At 42.6% G+C, this 20,362-nt stretch overlaps 1 protein-coding gene across 2 annotated transcripts in view; it reads right to left on the reverse strand.

Annotated features, from left to right (window-relative positions):
- Positions 1-210: 210 nt before the first annotated feature.
- B3GLCT (beta 3-glucosyltransferase) overlaps positions 211-20,362 on the reverse strand; it is a 92,763-nt gene continuing 72,611 nt past the window's right edge. For both annotated transcript variants that reach the window (XM_081046107.1, XM_081046108.1), the window contains 4 exons: positions 19,933-20,032; positions 16,315-16,434; positions 11,125-11,269; positions 211-2,233 (listed from right to left, as the gene is read on the reverse strand). In XM_081046107.1, the coding sequence (XP_080902233.1) occupies positions 2,066-2,233; positions 11,125-11,269; positions 16,315-16,434; positions 19,933-20,032 (533 nt within the window). In that variant the 3' untranslated portion in view covers positions 211-2,065. The remainder of the gene's footprint in view (positions 2,234-11,124; positions 11,270-16,314; positions 16,435-19,932; positions 20,033-20,362) is intronic.

The raw sequence follows: 20,362 nt of genomic DNA on the forward strand, positions 1-20,362 counted from the left end.
GGATCATGGTTTTATAGACCTTGTATAACTATATCTGCAATGTCTGATGGTTTCCTCTTAACAGGATAGCTTTTCATTAATTTTTCTCTCTGAAACCTGTTTGCTGAGCTGCCAACTTTTTTCTCTGATTTCACTAATTCCTTTTCTCCAGGCCCCTCCACACTCCCACTCTCGGTTAGACTAATGAATACGTATAAGGAATCAGAACCTTAGGCAAAGATCTTTTATTTGTCGTTAGGCTTACATAGCTCCAAAAAGTAAATATAATACACAAAACGCTTAAAAGTACCCACGGAAGGCACTGATTGTAACAGAAAAGATGGACGTGTGTCTTCATACACAGATACCAGTTTGATCCCGTCAAATGAATATGCTGTTTTCTGAGTGCGATGATTGGTGGCAGGTACAGGAAGAACTGAAGACTGTTCTCCACTAGGTTAGGTAGCCAGGCCCTCCAGGAGTATTATTAGAGATGACGAAGGTGACAGTAACGATAACAGGTAGCTATGACAATCCAGCTGTGAAACAATGCTGATGTCATCAGCAACAGCCTGACAGGAGCTATAAACCCCTAGGATGCTTCTCACACAGCAGACGGTCCCTGATCCATCACTTGGACAGGCCACAAAATCCACTCCCAGAAAAAGGAATGCAGTGCATTCAGGACTCACTGAAAACACAGCAGTCCTGGTATTTGCACATTTGGAAAAATGGTAAACGCTATCATATCATTTGGGAAATGAGTCAAATTCTAAGCTACAAGAAAAATATACTGTCAACAAGCACACACCTGGGTACTTTTTGGTGGTATGGCTTTAAAACCCGTGCTTGGCTATAAAAGCACTACAAGCAAAGTTAATGAACAGCAATTTTTATTTTCAGAAAAGAAAGAAGAGAGGAAAGCATTTTACTATACCATAATTAGTTTGACATCAAAATCAATTTTTATGCAAATACCTTTAGAAAACTGAATTATATAACTGCAACATTAATAGAGCACTTTTTACAAATGAATGTGTTAAATTACTGTATATTAAAGATATGATTTGAAAATTAGAGCCGTTTCAAAATACTATGTTCCAATTTCATTCTTTAAGAACCCAGGAAAATTGCCAGATCACCACTTTCCTGCCACTAGGGTTTGATGGTACCCTGGGGGGATCTATTCTGAGCAGGAGAGTCATTCAATAACATTCAGAAAAAAACAAGAGCAAAACACCAGGTACAAATTAATTTAACTCACTTCCTGAGACTTACATAGAGCTCACTAAGACTTGAATAAAACATGACAATTTTGTTTTTAAATATCGAGGACAGTCTTTTCTGGCAGCATCCAGTACATCCAGTCCACTTTCCTGTTCTAAGTAGGTGAAAAAAAGATAGGACGTCAGGGAGAAACAGAGCACAGATGAACCTCTAACAAGGTGGAACGCTCCTGCAGAAGACTTCTTCTCTTTTTATGAGGCATAAACAGAAAAAATAGATAAAACCTAACCCCGACTACAGACTACAGGGGATTTCATAGCTAGACTTTGATGATGTTTTATGAATCCTCAGCACAGCATTATTCCTACTGAGTCACCAGAATGCCATTTTCATCATCAATATGGCCAAAAAGTTCACCCCATTGTGACACCCACATCACTCGGCATTCCCTCTGCTCTCTCTCTACACAAAGAATGAGACAGGTGCAGCTCTCCAGTCTCGTGCTCACCTGAAACTTTCACTACAATGAAGAGAAGGAACAGGAAGGGGACTTCTGGTGCCATTTATTTTCCCATGATCGTAATAAATCTGCTGTGTCACAGCTGGAGAACCACACAGGAACCACTGTGTAATACAATAATGCATAATACAAAGAAGCAAGTGATTTTTCCTGGGGGGAAAAATCTGTTGCCCCCATGACTGCTTTTCCTCCCCCCTCAAAAACTACCATGTACCATTTCCACCAAAAGTCAGGAAGGTCCCGAAGCCGCGTGGTACACAGTGGCACGATGGCATCGCAGGTTGAGAAAACCGTCTCCACTTCCGTGTCCTGCCCAGACTGCGTATCCAGGACCAGGCTTCATAACTCGTCCTTAAAGCCTTTTTGTGTCATGGGTCTGGCTTTGTCCTCCACGCGGGGTGCCAACCACGTGGCATACACCTCCACTGGGTTGATGTTCCAGTGCTTGTGGAACGACACGGGGACATGGTGGGCAAGGTAGTCGCTGGGATAGTCCACGGGCCGGGCCTGCAGGGAGAAGAGTTACGCTGCTTCATCAAGGAAGTCTTGCCCAGAACAGCATTTGAAGGTACGATGCAATTGCATGCCCAGTATTTGATAGTGGTTATGGAAACCTACAAGCAAGAAGGAAAATGTTTTCCACTAAAACCTCCCTTCTCACTGCAGGCCTCTGGCTGTTACACCTCAGTTACTTTAATTTCCCAAATGCATCGCTTTTGGCTTCTGTGTTGCATAGTCACAGCTACGGGGGACACCTCAACCACGGGCCATAAACATAAGACCTTCCGTGGTAAGTCACTGAAGTTCCTGTTGTGACTTCTGCTAAAAGGCACACAGAATCATCACTTCCCAGTCTGTCAAAAGAACTCTGGCCATACTGGGCTGCGTGGGGTGGGAAGGCCGTTCTCGGGGCCCCTCCGTCTGTCCACTGCTCACATGTCATTAGGAGTATGTCTTTCAGAGGAAAAAATGTGGGGCTCAGCAGGGAGAAGAGTCAAGCGACTTCTCTCTCCTCCTGCCTACATTTCTCAGCTCGGCCCAGACGCACGAACGGGCATTCTTAGTAAGCAGAACAGTCTGCAAGGGGGACGGAAGATTTCTGCATTATCATCATTTCAAAATTCTCTAAACTTAAGAAACGAACTGTAAACAGAATCAGACATAGTCTGGATCGACGAGACTGAAGAAGTGACCTGCAGGTTTGGAAGGAAACTTGTCACTAGATCCTACTTGGTTTGCTCTGAACAAAGCGTCCACCTTCTCGCAGTGCTGATCTTGTTTATAAACATACACAGCCCATCTGTGTTGTACAGTAACTCACGGGGTGATCAATTCTAAAATAGTCTCGACTTTAGTTAAAAGTAGATAGGATACACTTTAAAAAACAAGTCTTCTCAAGGTTACTATTTTATTACATTCTGCTTAAATTTTTGATATGAATATTTAAACAAACTCTCATGAGTGGTTCACTGAATACCTTCGTTCAATTTTATTTCATCCAGTCCTTGAAACAACCCTATAAGAGAGTTCGTTTTTAGATGAGGAAGCCGAAGCTCACGGCAGTTCTGACTCCCTGGGGTGACATGACTAGCATGTGCTGGAACGGGGACAGCAGGTGCCCCGTTGCTGGTCTCATGTCCCATCAAGGCACCTGCAGCGGGTCCTCAGGGCACAGGCTCGGCACATGACCTTGCTTCAGTCACCCTGGCCTCCTTTATTCCACTGGTGGCACACTTATAATAACAATAACATCTGTGAGAAAGACTTCAAAATAACGTAGGGGGAAATTTTCACACTGGCCATTTTATTGCCCTTTAAAAATTCTAAGCGCTCGTGGAGTTAAAAATTAAAGAAGGAAATTTTAAAGGCCATACAGTGAGACAGAGTAAAAATGCACACTGAAATAAACTCTAACTGAATTGGGAACGTTCTGAATATTAGCTGAGGGAATTCATATCTTACGCGATATTTTCTTGGCAAGACTCTCTGAGAGTTTACTGTCAGGGACGAAAACCCAGGAGAAACATACTCTCAGTCCTCAGATAATTCCATAACGGGGAGGGAGGGAAGGAGAGAAGGAGGGAGGGAGGGAGGGAGGGAGGGAGGGAGGGAGGGAGGGAGGAAAGGAAGGAAGGAAGGAAGGAAGGAAGGAAGGAAGGAAGGAAGGAAGGAAGGAAGGAAGGAAGGAAGGAAGGAAGGAAGGAAGGAAGGAAGGAAGGAAGGAAAGCAATGGAAACAAATCTTTGCTTGTTTTCCACATTTAAAAAAGAAAGGGTGCAGATACAAATACACCTAACAGGAAAAAAATAAATCACATCTTTCCCTCTATTAATGTACATTCCAGAAGGGACTGACTGCCTCTCAGGAGCCATGTATGCAAGTGAAGAGCGGGCTCGTTGCGCATTAGAAGGCGCTCACCGTCTCTGACACATGAGGTCGTGGAAAAGACGCAGACGAAGCAGGCAAGTGGAATGCGCCCCAGCACGGATCCGAAACACCGAGAAGTCTGTACACCTCTAGTGGGCACGTCGCTGGGCCCAAGGGGCCAAAAGGAAACACTAACGGGCAGGGTGCGGAGGGAGGAGGACCTGAGACAGACGTGCAGGAAGAGATGGCTCAAACTGCACGAGAAGGACACTGGCAAAATGGAAACCTTTGTATCGGGAAAGATGACAGCACACTGAACAGCACAACAAACGGAGATTAGAACTGTATTTCCTTGGATACACACGTTTTACAGCTGTACTGAGGTATGATTTACGCACACATACATACAATCCATGCAGAGGAATGGTAGTTGAAAATTTTTTAGTAACTATCCAGAGTAAGGAACTACAAAAATCCAGGTTTAGAACTCTGTAATTAACCCCAGAATTCCCTCGCAAGCATTTGTAGTCAGTCCCCGTCTCCACTGGCGGACCCAGGAAATCTGATTTGCTTTTTCTCTATAGTATTGACTGTTCCGGAATTTCTTCGTAATGGCATCATATGGTATCACTATTTTATACCTGGCTTCCTTCCTTTAGCCTGGCTGTGTGTGTCCGTGGTTCATCCCTCTTACCGCTGAGCAGTACCATACTATATGGACACCATGCAAACAACACTCTTTTGATGGCAGCTTTCATGGGTCAGGAATCTGGGAACCACTCAGCTGTGACCTCTGCCTCAGTCTCTCACGAGGTGGCTATCGAGATGTCATCCAAGGCTCTGCGGTCTCATCTGAAGGTTCAACTAGGAAAAGAACAGTGTTCTTTTCCTCACTGGGTGGCTCTGGGGACATGAAGTCCCCTGCGGGCTGGTGGACTGAGGGCCTCACTTCCTTGCCCCTATGGCAGCTTGCTTCACCGAGTGTGGCCACGGCGGCCCTGGGGGAGTCTGCGAGGAAGATGGAAGTCACAGCCTTTGTAACCTAATGACAGAGGAGATGTCCCATCTCCATCGCCACACTACCCTGACCCACACTCCAGGGGGAAGGACCACACACGGCCATGAGCCACGTCACAGACTGCCTACCATGCGTATATTTAACTTTTAAGAAACAGTCAGAAATTTTCCGTGTGATGGTCACTTTCCCACTAGCAACAGATGAGCGCGCGTCCTCCAACCCTTGTCCACACTTGGCACGTCTGTCATTTTGCTTTGAGCCATTCTAGCAGACGTAGTGGCTCCTCACAGCGATATTACTCACCAGTTCCCTGACGACCAAGAACGCTGAGCACCTTTTCCCATGCTCAGGAGCTGTTCACATAGCATCTTCAGTGAAATGTCTCTTCACATCTTTTGCCTATTTTAAACTGAGTGGTCTGTTTTCTTACTGAGTTGTAAAAGATTGTTACATATTCTGGACCCAAGTCCTTTATCAGATATATGATTTGCAAATATTTCTCCTAGTCTACGACTTGGATTTTTTAATTTTCACTTTCTTAATGATACCTTTTGACGAATAAAGGTTTTTTGATTTTTATGAAGTTCAATTAATGAATTTTTCCTTTTATGGATCATACTTTTCATGCCATAAGAACTCTTCGCATAAACTAAGGTCACAAAAAATTATCCTGTTTACTTCTAGAAGTTTATGGCTTTGACTCTGCTGCTTTGCACTATGATCCATGTAATTTTTGTATGTGGTGTGGGTTTCTAACTGCACTTTTTCTGTGTGGATATATATAGAACCGTTCCAGCACTGAGCACCCTGGCATCTTACCATAAACAGGAGGGTTTCTTTCTAGAATCTCCATCCTGTTCCATCGATACATATGTTTATCCTTATAGTGATTTCACATTGTCTTATTTATTGTAGCTTTATAGTAAGTTTCAAAATCACGTAAGTGTAAATCCTCCAATTTTGATTTCCTTTCTAAAAATTGTTTTGTATTTCCATGTACATTTTAGGATCAGCTTGTCAGTTTTTATAAAGAAGCCTGCTATGTTCTTGATATGCATTTGCACTGAATGTATAGACCAATTTGGGGAGTGTGGGCAAAGAAAACATCCCTGAATTTCTGTTTTAAAACTGTTTCAGTAGAAAAAATTTCTGTTTCATATATTAAAAAAAAAAGCCTTGAGAATCAGATTCGTAGCCATTTGTCAGTTAATTGCTCTGATCCAAAATAAGAGAAAAACTTGCCTCATCTCTTGGAGAAGGCCAATGGTCACCTGCCTGAACTAGGTCCCTAGGTTAAGCCTCAAGGTGCCAGGAAGACCCTGGGACACAACTACACTTCAAGAAGGAAGGAGGTGGCTAGAGAGATTTCATTTGCCTTCCAAAGGGCTGGAGTAAGGAAAGGGAAGGAACAGCTGCCTCCTTCACATTTATAAGCAGAGAAAATAACCTTTCCGTGTCCCTTGGCTTTGGGTATCTAGCCACTTATACAGGACAACTGACCTGGTTCTAATCATATTGCCCAAGGACAGAGGGACAGTGGCAGAAGGGATGGGGCAAAATGTGCTTACTATTTACTGTGAGGTATTAACTTACAAATCTGTCTCTGATCCAGAATATTTCATGTGGGCATTCAGAATATAACAAATAACGTTCATTTTAAAAGAATAAAATGAATGAATAAAATTAGAGTATTTAAAATTCATCAGGGATGATGTTTATACATACACACATTTTTTCTTCTCCTAGTTACATATATATATATATATATATATATATATATGCACATATATACATACATATACTCATATATACACACAAACACACACTCTTTTTACATTTTCCCTATTAACGCTTTCCAGTACTCTTCATTCTTTCCTATATATTCCAGTTACCATGCTGTCATTTCCTGTCAGCTCAAAGGATTTCCTTTAGTTTGTCTTATAGGGAATGTCTGCTAACAAAGGATTCACTCACTTTTTGTTTATTCGGGAATGTCTTTATTCCACTTCAATTTTGGAAGGATAGTTTTCCTTGATATACCATCATCAAGTTTCTTTTTTTCTTTCTGCCTTCAGGTCTCTATTTAATGAAAAATCAACCAATAATCTCATTTTTTGTTTCCCTTTTCATTAGGATTTTTGTTGCTTTTAAGATTTTCACTTTTTCATTGCCTTGCAACTATACTTATGTCTATGCGTGAGTCTTTCAGGATTATCCTACTTGTGCTTTGTTGAGCTTCTTAGATCTATAGATTGTTTTTCATCAGAGTTGGGAAGTTTCAACCCTTATTTCTTCAAAAAACATTGATAAACTTTATGGTGTACCCCATCTCTGAGGAGGCTCTGTTCATTTTCCTTCAGTCTTTTTTCTCTCTGTTCTTTGAATTAGGTAATTTCTATTAATCTGCCTTCAAACTCACTCACTGTTTCTCCTGCCATTTCAAACCTACTGTTAAGTCCATTTAGACAATTTCCCATTTCAGTTACTGGGTGTTACAACTCCAGAATTTTCATTTGGTTTTTTATAATTGTTTCCATTTTTCTATTAAGACTTGCTATTTGTTTAGTCATTGTCATCATGTTTTCCTTTCCTCCTATGACCACCGTTTGCTTTAATTCTGTGACTATAGTTGTAGTAGCTGTTTTGAAGTCTTGGTCTATCAACTCCAACATCTGGTCCCATTGAGAGTCAGTTTCTACTGACTACATTTTCCCCTGAGCATGTCTCTGCCTGTCTCATGAGAATCTGTTGGAAATTAGTTATTTTACATAACATATTACAGCAATTCACAAAGCAGTTCACTTTTACTACTTTTTTTAAAGTAACTTGCTGGACTTACACTGTAGAATGTTTTCTCTCTGCAGTGTGTGACTGCTGATAGATCCACTCGAGTTTAGTTCTTATTTCTATTTTTTAGCCTGGCTTTCTAGAAGTCACTCCTGCGTCTGAATAGCTTAGTAGTCAACTTAGGATAATGGCAGAAGTTGCACTCAAACACCTCGATCCCATAAGACTTCTTCCTGTGTGTGGGTTGGAAAGTACCTTCAAAGCTTCAGGGGGTTTTAAATCTGTTTTGGCTCTTATTTTCTGCCAGACCCATCCACTACCCCATGTGCATGCACAGTTTCCTAGTGGGCCACAGAGTTGTGGAGAGCTTTCCGAGGCCCACTATTGCTTTTATTTCCAGGGTATTAGCTATTACAGCTTTGGCTGATAAACCTTTCACTGTATCTGAGACTTAAAAGTTAGGCCAGTAAAAAAAAAAAAAAAAAGTTAGGCCAGTAAAGGTGCACGTTTTCATTTGTTTCCTACCAAATTTGATCACTTTAGTTGACATATCCGTGGGTTTCATCTTCCCCTCCCCAAATCGAGCCCAGCCCCTCTGACAGCACAGCTGTTGCTTTTTGCTGCCAGGTCCACGCTGGGGAAACTGCTGCTTTTCACTCGGATCAAGCTGGGGGGTGGGGGAAGACTTTAGGCAGGAAAGCCTCAGAAGGCCTCCGACACTGGGCTTCTTACCCAAAACTGTAGCAGTTTTTCAGGGATAAATGCTTCTCAGTGCTTTTTCCAGAGTCGGGAAATGGTTATTTTGACAATTTTGTGCAGAGGGTTCACTGGCCAATGCACACTGCCATACCCTTAGTGGCAACGAACTTTGGAAGAACAGAAAACCATGTGCTCTGGATACTTGGTTTTTAACAAAGGGATATACTAGGACAGACACTCCTTGAAGCCCCCCTTGAAATAATCCTAAAATTTCACCATAACCTTCCCTGACTGATGAAAGAAGCACAGTGGCCCAGGCAACTTTGCCTCTGTGACGGCTTCCAAATGCCTACTCTAACTCCTCAGGAATCCTACATTTTCTTTGCCTCATCTCTCTTTCCCAGTATGAACAAATACACTGTTTGGATCAGGGTTCATACCTTACAAATAGAAAGTAATATCCAAATCACAGCAAACTCTGTAAAAGGGGCTTGAGAATGGAAAGACACCACAGTGCCTGCTGGAAGAGCTGAAGCAAGTTTTACAATTTTGGAAAAGTTTAAAATTTATTATGTGGATTAGAGAAATCAAGAGTTTTACAGTGTGGAAAACAACTTTAAAAAAAATTATCTTGAAAGCATTTTTGCTTAAGGATTATCTTCCTTCTTTTCTCCTTATCATTTTATTTATCAATGTATTCTTTCCCTAAGTGAAAAAGGCTGCCATAAAAACCAACGGCTGTCATAGTAACAATGATAAATTATTTCCCTTATACACCAACAGTCCTAGGCACCCTTCCTTCTCTATGAAACATTACGAGACACAACAAGGGAGAGAGAGCAAGAGGGAATAACTTGCCTTTGCAAGTCTTCATAATACAACACACAGGCTCAATATGGGTTAGAACTCTCAAAGTATTAAAAGATGGATAAGCACCTTCTGCCTCGTACCAGGAAGGAGGCTTCTCATACATTCCGTATTACTAAAGGTTTGTTTTTATTCCCCTTTGCGGTCCTGTAGAATACAGAAATGGATTCTGCCTTTCTTGATGATGCAAATGCCATCTTCACCTTTTTCACGTTATTTTCTATAGAGCTATTTCTGTCACGCTTAATTTTCTATATTGCTCTGACAGCATTTGCTGCTGGTTACTAACTAAAGCATGAAAACCATAGTATTTTCAATAGCAGGGAGAGCATTTATACACGCATTCATACATTTCAAAAAGCTTTGAATTGCTTGAAGGAAGGTATTGAATGGGTGAGGGCTATATTTATTTTTAGTAGGAGGTCGGACAATTAAGTTCACGAACTCATCCTAGAAAAAGTGCTACACACCTCATTGCTGAATATCAGTATGGTCACCTAGGAAGTACTCCTCTTGGGAAGCTATGCACTGACGCCAGTGCCTAGTCCACCCTTCAAAGCAATGTTGGAACTCTTTTTCTGGAATGGCCATCAGAGATGTCGTCCTATTACGATGTCCTAACTGTCATCAAAATGTCTTCCTTTCAATATTTCCTTTATCTTCGGAAAGAAAGAAGTCACTGGGGGCCAGATCAGGTGAGAAGGGAGGGTGTTCCAATACAGTTATTTGTTTACTGGCTAAAAACTCCCTCACAGACAGTGCCGTGTGAGCTGGTGCATTGTCGTGATGCAAGAGCCATGAATTGTTGGTGAAAAGTTCAGGTCGTCTGATTTTTTCATGCAGCCTTTTCAGGACTTCCAAATAGTAAACTCGGTTACCTGTTTGTCCAGTGGGTACAAATTCATAATGAATAATCCCTCTGATATCAAAAAAAGGTTAGCAACATCATTGCAACGAGTTCGCGAACTTAATTGTCACACCTTGTATGTCTACTTTTATTCTTACAATGTCAGACATTCACTGACCTGATTCTTAAAAAGCAACTAAAAATCACACAGAAAAAAGTTCTTCTCTACCCCAAACTGCAGAATGGTGAAGCTATTAGCACCAACCAGCCCTGGTAAACATCATCTCTCCCCTTCTATGACCCCAGAATATACGCTTATTGAGATACTATGTTGGAATTTAATAAAGTTTAGTCACTCAGCTTAATAGCATCAAAGCGGGGAAAGCCCAATAAAAAGGCAGCCAATGGACAGTGTGAAAATGGAGGACAGTGTAGAATTACATACATCTGGTGGCCCGCAGGGCAGTATTGGGTCAGTTCTGTATATTTCTAGATAGTGTTTAATAATTTTAAAACATCATCACTTCTTTAACTCAAAATAAAGGGAGAAAAACAACAGGCTTTCCCGGTCCTACACGCCAGGATGCTGGTCAAACACCGTTTCGTTTTCCAGATGTTTCTGCCTTCCATCTTCATGCAGTCCATGGTACAACATCAACCTCTGGACAAGCGGTCTGTAAGGACAGCTGCAAGGCCTGTCCACCCAGTTCTTAGGATTGTTTCCAGGAGAATATGTGAAGGGCAAGATGCAGGATCCTGACATGAAAAGAAGTGAGCCTTCCCCCGAGACAGAAATGACAACCATCTCCTCACCTGATGGAAGAGGGGGCTGTGCGTCACGGGGATTCCCAGCCCACTGAAGCACATTCCTAGCACCATGTCATCGGGGGCGTCATTGCTGTAGCAGCGACACTTACTGGCGAGCAGTCTCCTGATGGCTTCTCTGCTGAAGACCATTCTAGCGGGAAGTCAGAGCAGACAAGGGGTTAGAGCCGTTCCTGGACTCCAGCCATCTGAGTGAAGAAACAGTGTTCAGAGGCCACCTTTCTGATAAAGAGCAGAGACACTGACATCAGTAGCGTTTATATTTCAATATAAATTCTGGGGAAAATGTTTGTGTGCATTGTCTGAAAGGAAAATCACTTAAGAGATGTTTACCTACCTAATAGGTAGTTCTGCTTCTTTACATATCTCTTTCTAATACTACGACACCATGGTCTTTTTCTGAGATGTCAATGGATTGAAACCATTCTTTACTTTCAACACTCTGTCAGAGCGACAACAAAATCTGCCACAGTCCCAGCAGGTAGAAGGGCCCAGAAATACTAGGTACCTCACTCACACAGGTAATGACCCACAATGAGATCAAATCGAATTGAAAAGCCATGTAGTGTCCAAGTGATGCCAGTCTACAGAGCTTCCATGAGGTGATTTTGAGAAAGAGGAGAGAGAGGGAAGAGAGGAGGTGAGGGGAGGGGAAAAAAAAGGAGGGAGATTGGTTTGCCTCAAGTGGTGCTCTGCCGGCACTTGCCCTGATGTGTAGGGTACTTCCTGGTGGAACTCTAGCCCATTCCTGCCTTTCCAGCCAGTCCTGGCTTCCTTCGCACAACACTGGGGGAGGCCATGCACCTCTGGCTCTGGTGGTCTCTGGAGCGGGGACAGGGGATGGCGGGCAGCCACAGGCTGCAGCAGAGCCCACAGGGGTGACCGAGCGTCAGTGGCGGTCCCACAGCAGGAGTGACGGGCCAGTCCTGGTCCCACAGCAGGAGTGACGGGCCAGTCCTGGTCTGCCCACATGCAGCATTATGACCGACAGCAGCAGCCACAGCACTCACACGGACGGGCTCCAGAAAACAGCACTTCCTCCAGCGTTAGGGGCAGTAGCAGCTTTCTATGGTCACCGAGTTCTAAGTAAAGCCACCTCTCCCTTTCATTCCTCTGGCGCTTTCCAATCCTTTTGTACCATGTTCTTGCAATCAACTCTCCCCTTTTTAACATACAGATTGGTTTCTGGTTTCCACTCTAGTCCTAAGGTAGTAATGGATCTTCTCATATTATCAATAACTCACTAGCTGACAGGGCTGATGAAACAAGTATGATTCGTTCACAAGTTCATTTCCAATAAGCAATAACTGTCTCAAAGACAAAACTGTCTAAAATGTATCCATATCTTCCCACAGCCAAATACAAGGCCTCACACATAGTAAGCACTCAAAGTTTTGATGCATCAAGTAAGTGAGAAGGAAGCTGCCTTTGCAAAGACCTTCTTCCGAGGGAGGAAGAGTTCCATGATTCAGCAGCCAAGGAGAAAGGACAAAGAGCTTGGACACAATCGTTGAGGCAAAAATGTTGATTCCAGGCTCAGGTCAGAGCAAGCAGTTTAACTCACAGAAGTAACCAATCGCTAGCAACACAGCAACACAAAGACACTCTCCCTAAGATGTCAGAAGATACAATGACATAAAATATGACCAGGCAGAAGAAACTCTTTAAGATCATATGAGAAAATGTGGCTATACCAGATGAACTCTACAAAGAGCAAAGCTGCAGGTGTAAAACTCACCATAAATTGTCTTTCTCTTAGAAGGTCGAGTGTCCACCCGCGACCCTGGGCATTACACCTACGTGGCCCAGTCAAACTCCAGCTCATGTAACTGACCCCAGGAAAAGGGTCTGTGTGAGGGGACATGCATCGACTACAAACACAGTCCCCTTAAATGGCACCTATCTGATGCCACTTCAAGGAAAATTTCATTATGCTACTCATTGTACTCCAATCAGAACTGTAATCTCGGTCATTGGCAACCCAATTTAAATAAAAATACTTTATTTCATTTGCCAGCATCTAGTAGGACATGAAAGAAAAGGAAGGCCTTTTATTTTGGCCCACTTTCTAGAAAATTAACTTTATAGAAAGATAAAATGTAAGCGTGAAATATTTATTGGTAAGTATTTTTACTGTGCCTACTCACACAGAGCACTCTTACATTCATTATTCACGTAAACTCGGAGCATACGGGCCTTTAATATCACTGCTTTATTAATATGCGAATGGATTCTTTCAGGATGAAGTTGGCCCCCAAAATGGGAAAATTGCCAGTTATATCAGGGTATGTCTGCTCTGTCCGCCAACTTTTAAATATTAAAAAGATGTTGAAAGGCTCTAAAATTAATAACGTGGTTTCCTTTCATATGTAAAACACTAATTTTAAAACTAAGAAAAACCCGAGCTGGGAGACAGGGGCTTGTGTGAGGCTGTACCATCGAGTCAAGAACACTTGCAGAAGATAAAGCGCCTCAGAACCGTGTGCCCCTGCTGTCCTCCAGCAGGTGAAAGGTCGTGGTCATGGCCCTTCTGGGTAAACCTGCCCCCAGCCCCTTCCAAGAGGCTGCCCAGGAGAATCATGACATACTGACCAGTTTCCTACCCAAACATGTGTAAATAAGTATTTTCAAAAAAGAAAACAGTTATTGAACCGGTTGTCCCCAAATGCCCAAACTTTCAAGGAGTAAGCATGAAGTGAAAAACAAGACACATGGATTTAAATAGTGCAAGGTTTCATTTTCCAAACAATACAGAGAATCTACATGTAAATCACTGGAATCCACATTCCCGACTTAGCTCAAACCAGAGGGGCTCAGAGGGATGGTTTAAGGCAATGGTTTTTAGAAACTTGCTTGACTATAAACCACGGTGAGGAAACAAGGAACACATTTCCTATTGCAACCATTTATGTGTGGTGTGTGTGTAAAACTGAAACAGAAAGTTCACAAAACAACACTTGCCCTTAACTACATGTATCACACGAGTACTAGTTCGTTCTATTCCGTTCTATATTACATTATTTTAAGGTGATGGTTATGATCCTTTCATTGGCTTTACAACCATTATGGATCCTGACTTGCAGACATATTGGTCTTCAACTAGACCATCAGAAACACCTACTGTAATACTAGAAAAACTATTTAACATTGCGTCTGCAGCTTTTCGAACTTTGATATAAGACAATCTCATGAAGAATGTTTCTGTATCTTTGTAAATGTGTTATTAAAAAACAGATATTACACTGGCCAATGTTAGTTGTGGAACAATGCCCAGTGATCTTTATTTGTTTATTCATTGTACCTTGTAAGAAAAAACTGAGTCCTTATGCTAGGAAGTGAGGATATCATGAGAAATGAGACACAGGGCTTCCTTCAAATAATTCATAATTTAGGTGGAAAACAGTAAAGTAAATAGGCAATTAAATGATAGTGGTTTGCATAATATGCCATGAAAGCACATTAGAAAGGCATCAACCCAGATTTGAGAGGATACACCAGGCTGAAGGCTTCCAGGAACAAATAAATGACAGCTGTATGGAATCCAATGAAAAGGATTAGCCAGGTGACAGAGGCAGACGGTTGGGGTGGGGGAACAATGCTGTGTCGAGGCCAGCAGATGCCGTATCTTGGAGAACAGGAAAAAACAGTGCCTCTGAGCAGCTGAAATAAATTCAGCATGGACTGTTTAAGCTGAGGGTACAGATGAACGAGGCTAGAAGGGTACACAGCCTCTGCCAAGAGAGGCCTGGGAGCCTGGATGAGCGTGGACTTTATCCTAAAAGCAACGGGAAGTTATAAAAGAATGCAAAGACTTACTCTCCTGTGGTAACAGGAAAAATCACATTTTTGTTGATTAGGAAACCTAGATGAACTAATTCCTAGTGAGAGGCCTTCACAGGTGGGAGACTGTGGTTAGACCAACTTGAGGTGACTAAAATGAAGAGTTATCGCTGCTCAGCTCGGCGCTTGTTAAAGTCCGAATGGTTAGCTCCTAGTCTTCAAGGCCCAAAGTAGGAAAGTGTTCACATGCTGGGGGAAAATGGGAAGCCAGTGATGGCCTCTGAGCAAGAGGGGGAGGATCAGATGTGCTTGGAGAAAGGTCTGACAACTATGCAGACAGCAGCATGGGACGCAGGGGGCCAGGCTGTGGCAGGCAGCCACCATGCAGGAGATGTTGGTGACCTAAGCTGCGAACAACTTGAAGCTTTTTCTACGGAAGAGGTCAGTACTCCTTGGCCTCACCCTTTACAATCCTGTCAAAGGCCTGATGGACGCCCATGTCCTATTACTATGACCTCAGGTGGACGAATGCCACTGGTCAGCAAAGGTCAGTGCACCCACCCCCACCTGGTTACCACCGTGAAAGAGCCACGTCCATGACCGTGCTACACAGGCCACTGAATTGGCTAGACCAACCTGGAACACCCAGAATGTGATTCTTGAGACCCTTCGATAGGAACCGTTCTAATCTAGGGGACTACAAAGTAAAAACAGAAAGTCCTAGCCCTTTACAAGTTTATAGCCCACTATGCCCAGCACAGAGTGGACATTCAACAACCTCCGCTTGGATGGATTTAAATTGCTACAGTTAACTAAGTGAAGAGCCTCCCTAAATTACCTCAATAGCAAAGACTGCAGAAACAACTGCTGGGTGGATTTACCTGTATAAATCAATTTAACATCCTTCCCCATAAGAGGTGTGGCAGATGTTTCATTTAAAAACATTTGATTTTTAACTGTTACTTGAAACCTATAAATCCTACACAAATATCACTTAATTGCTTGAGTCTAAACTCCTACACTACTCTTTTCCCAAATGTGATTTGTAAGCACCGGATAATTTAAGTCTAATGACTTACTTTCTGAAAATAAAATCCACATCCAATTTTTTTTTTCATCAAAACTAATTGGCTACCCAGAAGCAATCACTGCTGTAGGGACATTTCCACCGAGTACCTGACATACATTTTTATATCGTCTCTTCAAGGGTAAAATATTCTCCACGGGGTTCCTGTGATCTTTACAAACGTGGTGTTCACCTTCCCACGGCAGGGCCGGCTGCCACTCACAGAGCACTCGGCCGCAGCTCCGTCCACCGCCCACCGCCAGGCCCCGCGTGGCGCCCAGAAGCGGAGGCCACTGGGGAGCAGGGCGGCCGCGCCCACAGCCCACACTTACCCTCCGCCTCCGGTGACGTAGCTGTAGCCCCCGGTGCCCAGGCCGTAGCCGTAGCGCTCTCCCAGGAACACCGGGTCGCCCGAGTCGTAGCAGCTGAGCAAGCGCCGCAGCCTGGAGATGCTGCAATCCCAGAGGGGACAGAAGCAACGACTCTAATTCAGGAACTAGTTTATGGTCCTCACACCCCACTGCTTCTATTGTACAATACCATACTGAACACTTGGCGATGACATTCGAGTGATTCACAGAAGAAATGGATTGTTTTAAGAAAAAAAAGAATTGATCAACACTATGCATTTCTGAAAACAGGAGAGAAATTGAGAAACAAGGGGCTTCGTCCCGTTTTAACAGCACGTGGCTGCCCAGTTTGGGTGGCAGTAAAGATGGCAGGTGTACCAGATAACTCACTTCTACTGTTCCCCAGGGAGTGTGAACTAATCATCACATTTCCTCAGATGTACTTGTTTGTTTCTTTGTTTGTTTAATTTTTGATGGCTAATAAGGGAACTTCTGAGGTATAAATGAGGTCCATGTGAGGATGTGGCTGACAGGTGAGGAAGGAAATTTGGGCGGTGCTGTTCCAGTGACCTTCCCTTTGTGATACACAGCCTTGCTGAGGTTCCCTAGAGTAAGGCCATCCTGATCCATGGTCTTTATATGTCTGTCTGTCTATACCTTCTGGCCCCAATTCTTCTTCGTCATGTGTCAACAATGACAGCTTACAAAGCAAAATGAGTACATTTGAGGGCTGCTCGGAAAAATGTCTACAACTAGAGCTGCTTTAAGGATGAAAAAATTTCATGGGAAAATAAAATCTAGAAGTAACTTTTTAAAGGCAACCGAAATGCTGATGTTAAGAAAGCCTCGTTTTCCCGTGTGTTAAGAGCCTACCCCACTTACAAATGCCTTACAAAGTCCTTCCACTATTTCATCTAAACTAGGGCTTTCCAGGGCACACACCACCCCATCCTAGGTTCCCTCATGATATTAATCAGCGTTCCTTGAAAAAAGCTTTCACACGGTCAATAACTTTGCATTACATTTTCGTAACTGGCTAAATAAATCTTTCTCAAGCCTGTGATTCACGAGCATCATGCCATTTCCATGAGGGAGATACGACAGCAAACATTTCTCTAAATTATTAATCATGAATTCTTTTCTCACAGAGCAATATTAACACCTAGAACCTAGCGATTTAGCATCACATTTTCCCTCTTTTTAAGAAAACAAAGTAGAGATGTATAAAAGGAGATCTTTTCCATCCATGCTCGTGCAGCTTACAAAACTATCCCAGCTCATAAGGCTAAGGATGAAAGTGAAGAAAAATTAACTCTATGGAAAAAGTCCTTTATGAGTGTGGTGCTGAAACAGTCTACAAGTGTACAAATCGGGTTGACAGCTGTCTGCAGGTCAAGGTCACTGATGCTGACAGTTTCTGAATGACCAGAAAGTGTTATCTTTGGGAACGATCCTGTTTTGGGCACATACATTAAACATTCTAGGCACCTAATTGGGAATCAATCTTGAAGAAGTCGTCTAACAAATAGCTCCGCGGCGGAAGGCCAGTAAGTGTGTGGATACTTGTAAAACACCACTCAGTTACAGAGAACGGACTCTTAAAGGTCCCCACGGAAATTGCAGCCTTTGGTTGGTAAAAGGCTCTGCAAAACTTCAAACCCGCTGGAGCCAATTTATGCCTACTTCTTGACCAGAGAAGAAATGAAAAGTATTACTCTTCCTCCTGCATATTGTAGAATTATCAATTCAACCCTCAACCTTCAATTTCTAACGTCAAAATAAGAGATTTAGCATCTCCTCTGGATTTCTTCTCCCGATGACATTAACCATTTTCATATTCACAATATTATTTTAAAGCTGAAGAAACATAAACTGAGTGTGAAAACTATCACATGCTTCATATTTGCTAAAAGTTGGAGGAAATGTGGCTGAAACCGGCAAATCTCCAATTCTATCCGAGTGGACTTGCAATTATTCAGCCTTGTGATTTCAGAAAAGTTAGGGTGTTCGTGGCAATCAAGAATGACGTCAGTCTTAAAAGGAAAAGGGGACAAGGTTCAAACTCAAAAACATATTTAGGACATCACTAAGCAGTTAGAAGTATTGCTAATAAAAAGGAAAAAACAAAAAATAAGAAAACTAAACGAACATCTGGCAAAAATTTCCAAGTGGAGTAAGGTGAAGACTGACGGCACAAGTAATGCGGTTACAGACGCACGAGACTCCATCAGCGAGGACGCCATCCTCGGAGGTGTCATGCGCTGCTCTGATGCTCACAGTTGTGCTTGGGGTTCACCAAGCTTCTTGGACCTGTGGGTTCTCATCAAATTTGGAAAATAGTTCTTTAAATATTTGTCATGTGCCCTTTCTCTGTGGGAGACTCCAATTGCGTCTATACAAGGCCACCTGGAATTGTCCCACAGCTCAGGGATGCTCTGTTCATTTGTTCAGAATTATTTTTTATTGTTGTGTTTCATTTGGGTAGTCAACTGTTGCAGTGTCCAAGGTCAGTGATATTTTCTTCTGCAACATCTAATTTGCTGTTGATCCCATCCAGTGGATTTTTCACCTCAGACAACGTAGTTTTCATCTCTAGAAGTTTGATCTGTCTCACGTATACCTTCCACATCTCTTTTTGGAACATAAGGAATGGAGTTAGAATTAACTATTTATTAGTAACAGCTTAATAACCACAAATTCTAACATTGCATCATTTCTGGGACAATTTCAATTAACTGAGTTTTCTCTTGGTTGTTGGGTGAATTTTCCCTGCTGCATTGTGTGCCTGGTAACTTTTGACTGGATTTCAGGCATTGTGAACCTTACCTTGTAGAGAGTTGGATGATATTTTGACACTTCTATAAATGCTCTCAAGCTTTTTTTTTTTTTCGGATGTGGGCATGTTACTTGGGAACAGTTTGGTCTTTCATGATCCTTCTCTTAAGATTTGTCTGGCAGGATCAGAGCAGGGCTTAGTGCAGGATCAGCCGTTCCCCACCATTCGATTCCCCACCTGTGAATCAAGGCTGTTCCAGGCTGGCTGCTGTGAAGAGGGACTGTGCTCAGCCCTGTGTGATGTTGGGCCCCTTCCTTCTCATCATTTCTGTTGGTTCTTTCCCCAGCCTCCAGCAGCTTCCTCGTACACACGTATGATCAGTACTTAAGGGGCGCCTGCACAGCTCTCCCGCACTCTCCTGTGCAGCTCTGTCCTCTCCCCTGCTCTGTCCTGCAAACTCCAACGGCCTCGGTCTCCCAGACCCTCAGCTTCATCTCTTCAACTCAAGGAACTGGCCAGGTTCCTCTGGGTTCCCCTCCCTGAGCAGTGACTTGGGCACCTTCTTAGGGCAGTTAGCGGGGGCAGTTGTAGGACTCACCTCACTTGCTGCGTGTGTCTCATAAATCACTGTCCTTTGATGCCCATATTCAGGATCTTAAAAACCTTCATTTCATATATTTTATCCTTTTGAAGGGATGTTTCAGATGTGAGAGTAAATCCAGGCCTTATCCCATCTTAGCCAGAAGCAGAAGTACCCATGACAGTTTCAAAATACGAATATATGGAGAATTTCAAGTCACCCTAGGATGAGAATGACTTCTTACCTTATTAAGGTATCATCATCCACAATGACTAACCATGCTATTTTGTCATGGCTGTGATTCAGAAATCTTTCCAAAATGGCAAATGTCTTTCCACAATGACCTAGGAAAGGGGAGAGGAAAACTTACAATGTATTATTTTCTTTAAAATATACGTAACTCATTTAAAAATATATGTTTGCTAGTTCTAAAGTTTTAAAAGTAAAAGCTTAAATGCTGGCATGTACCTTAATAATTTGAAATTTTAAAAATTAGACTTTTCTAATTTTCATAGACATAGAGAACCACGGGCAACTTTAGAGATCATGAAGTCTAAGCCATTCATTTTACACACAAGAAAATGGGAGACTAGAGAAATGAGGGGAATTACAAGGTCATGTAGCTAATCTGAGGCAGAGACGAGACTTATCTTCACACCAGACAAACAGGAACA

Source organism: Rhinolophus hipposideros (genome assembly GCF_964194185.1).
Source record: "Rhinolophus hipposideros genome assembly, chromosome: 4".
Classification (NCBI taxonomy): Eukaryota; Metazoa; Chordata; class Mammalia; order Chiroptera; family Rhinolophidae; genus Rhinolophus; species Rhinolophus hipposideros.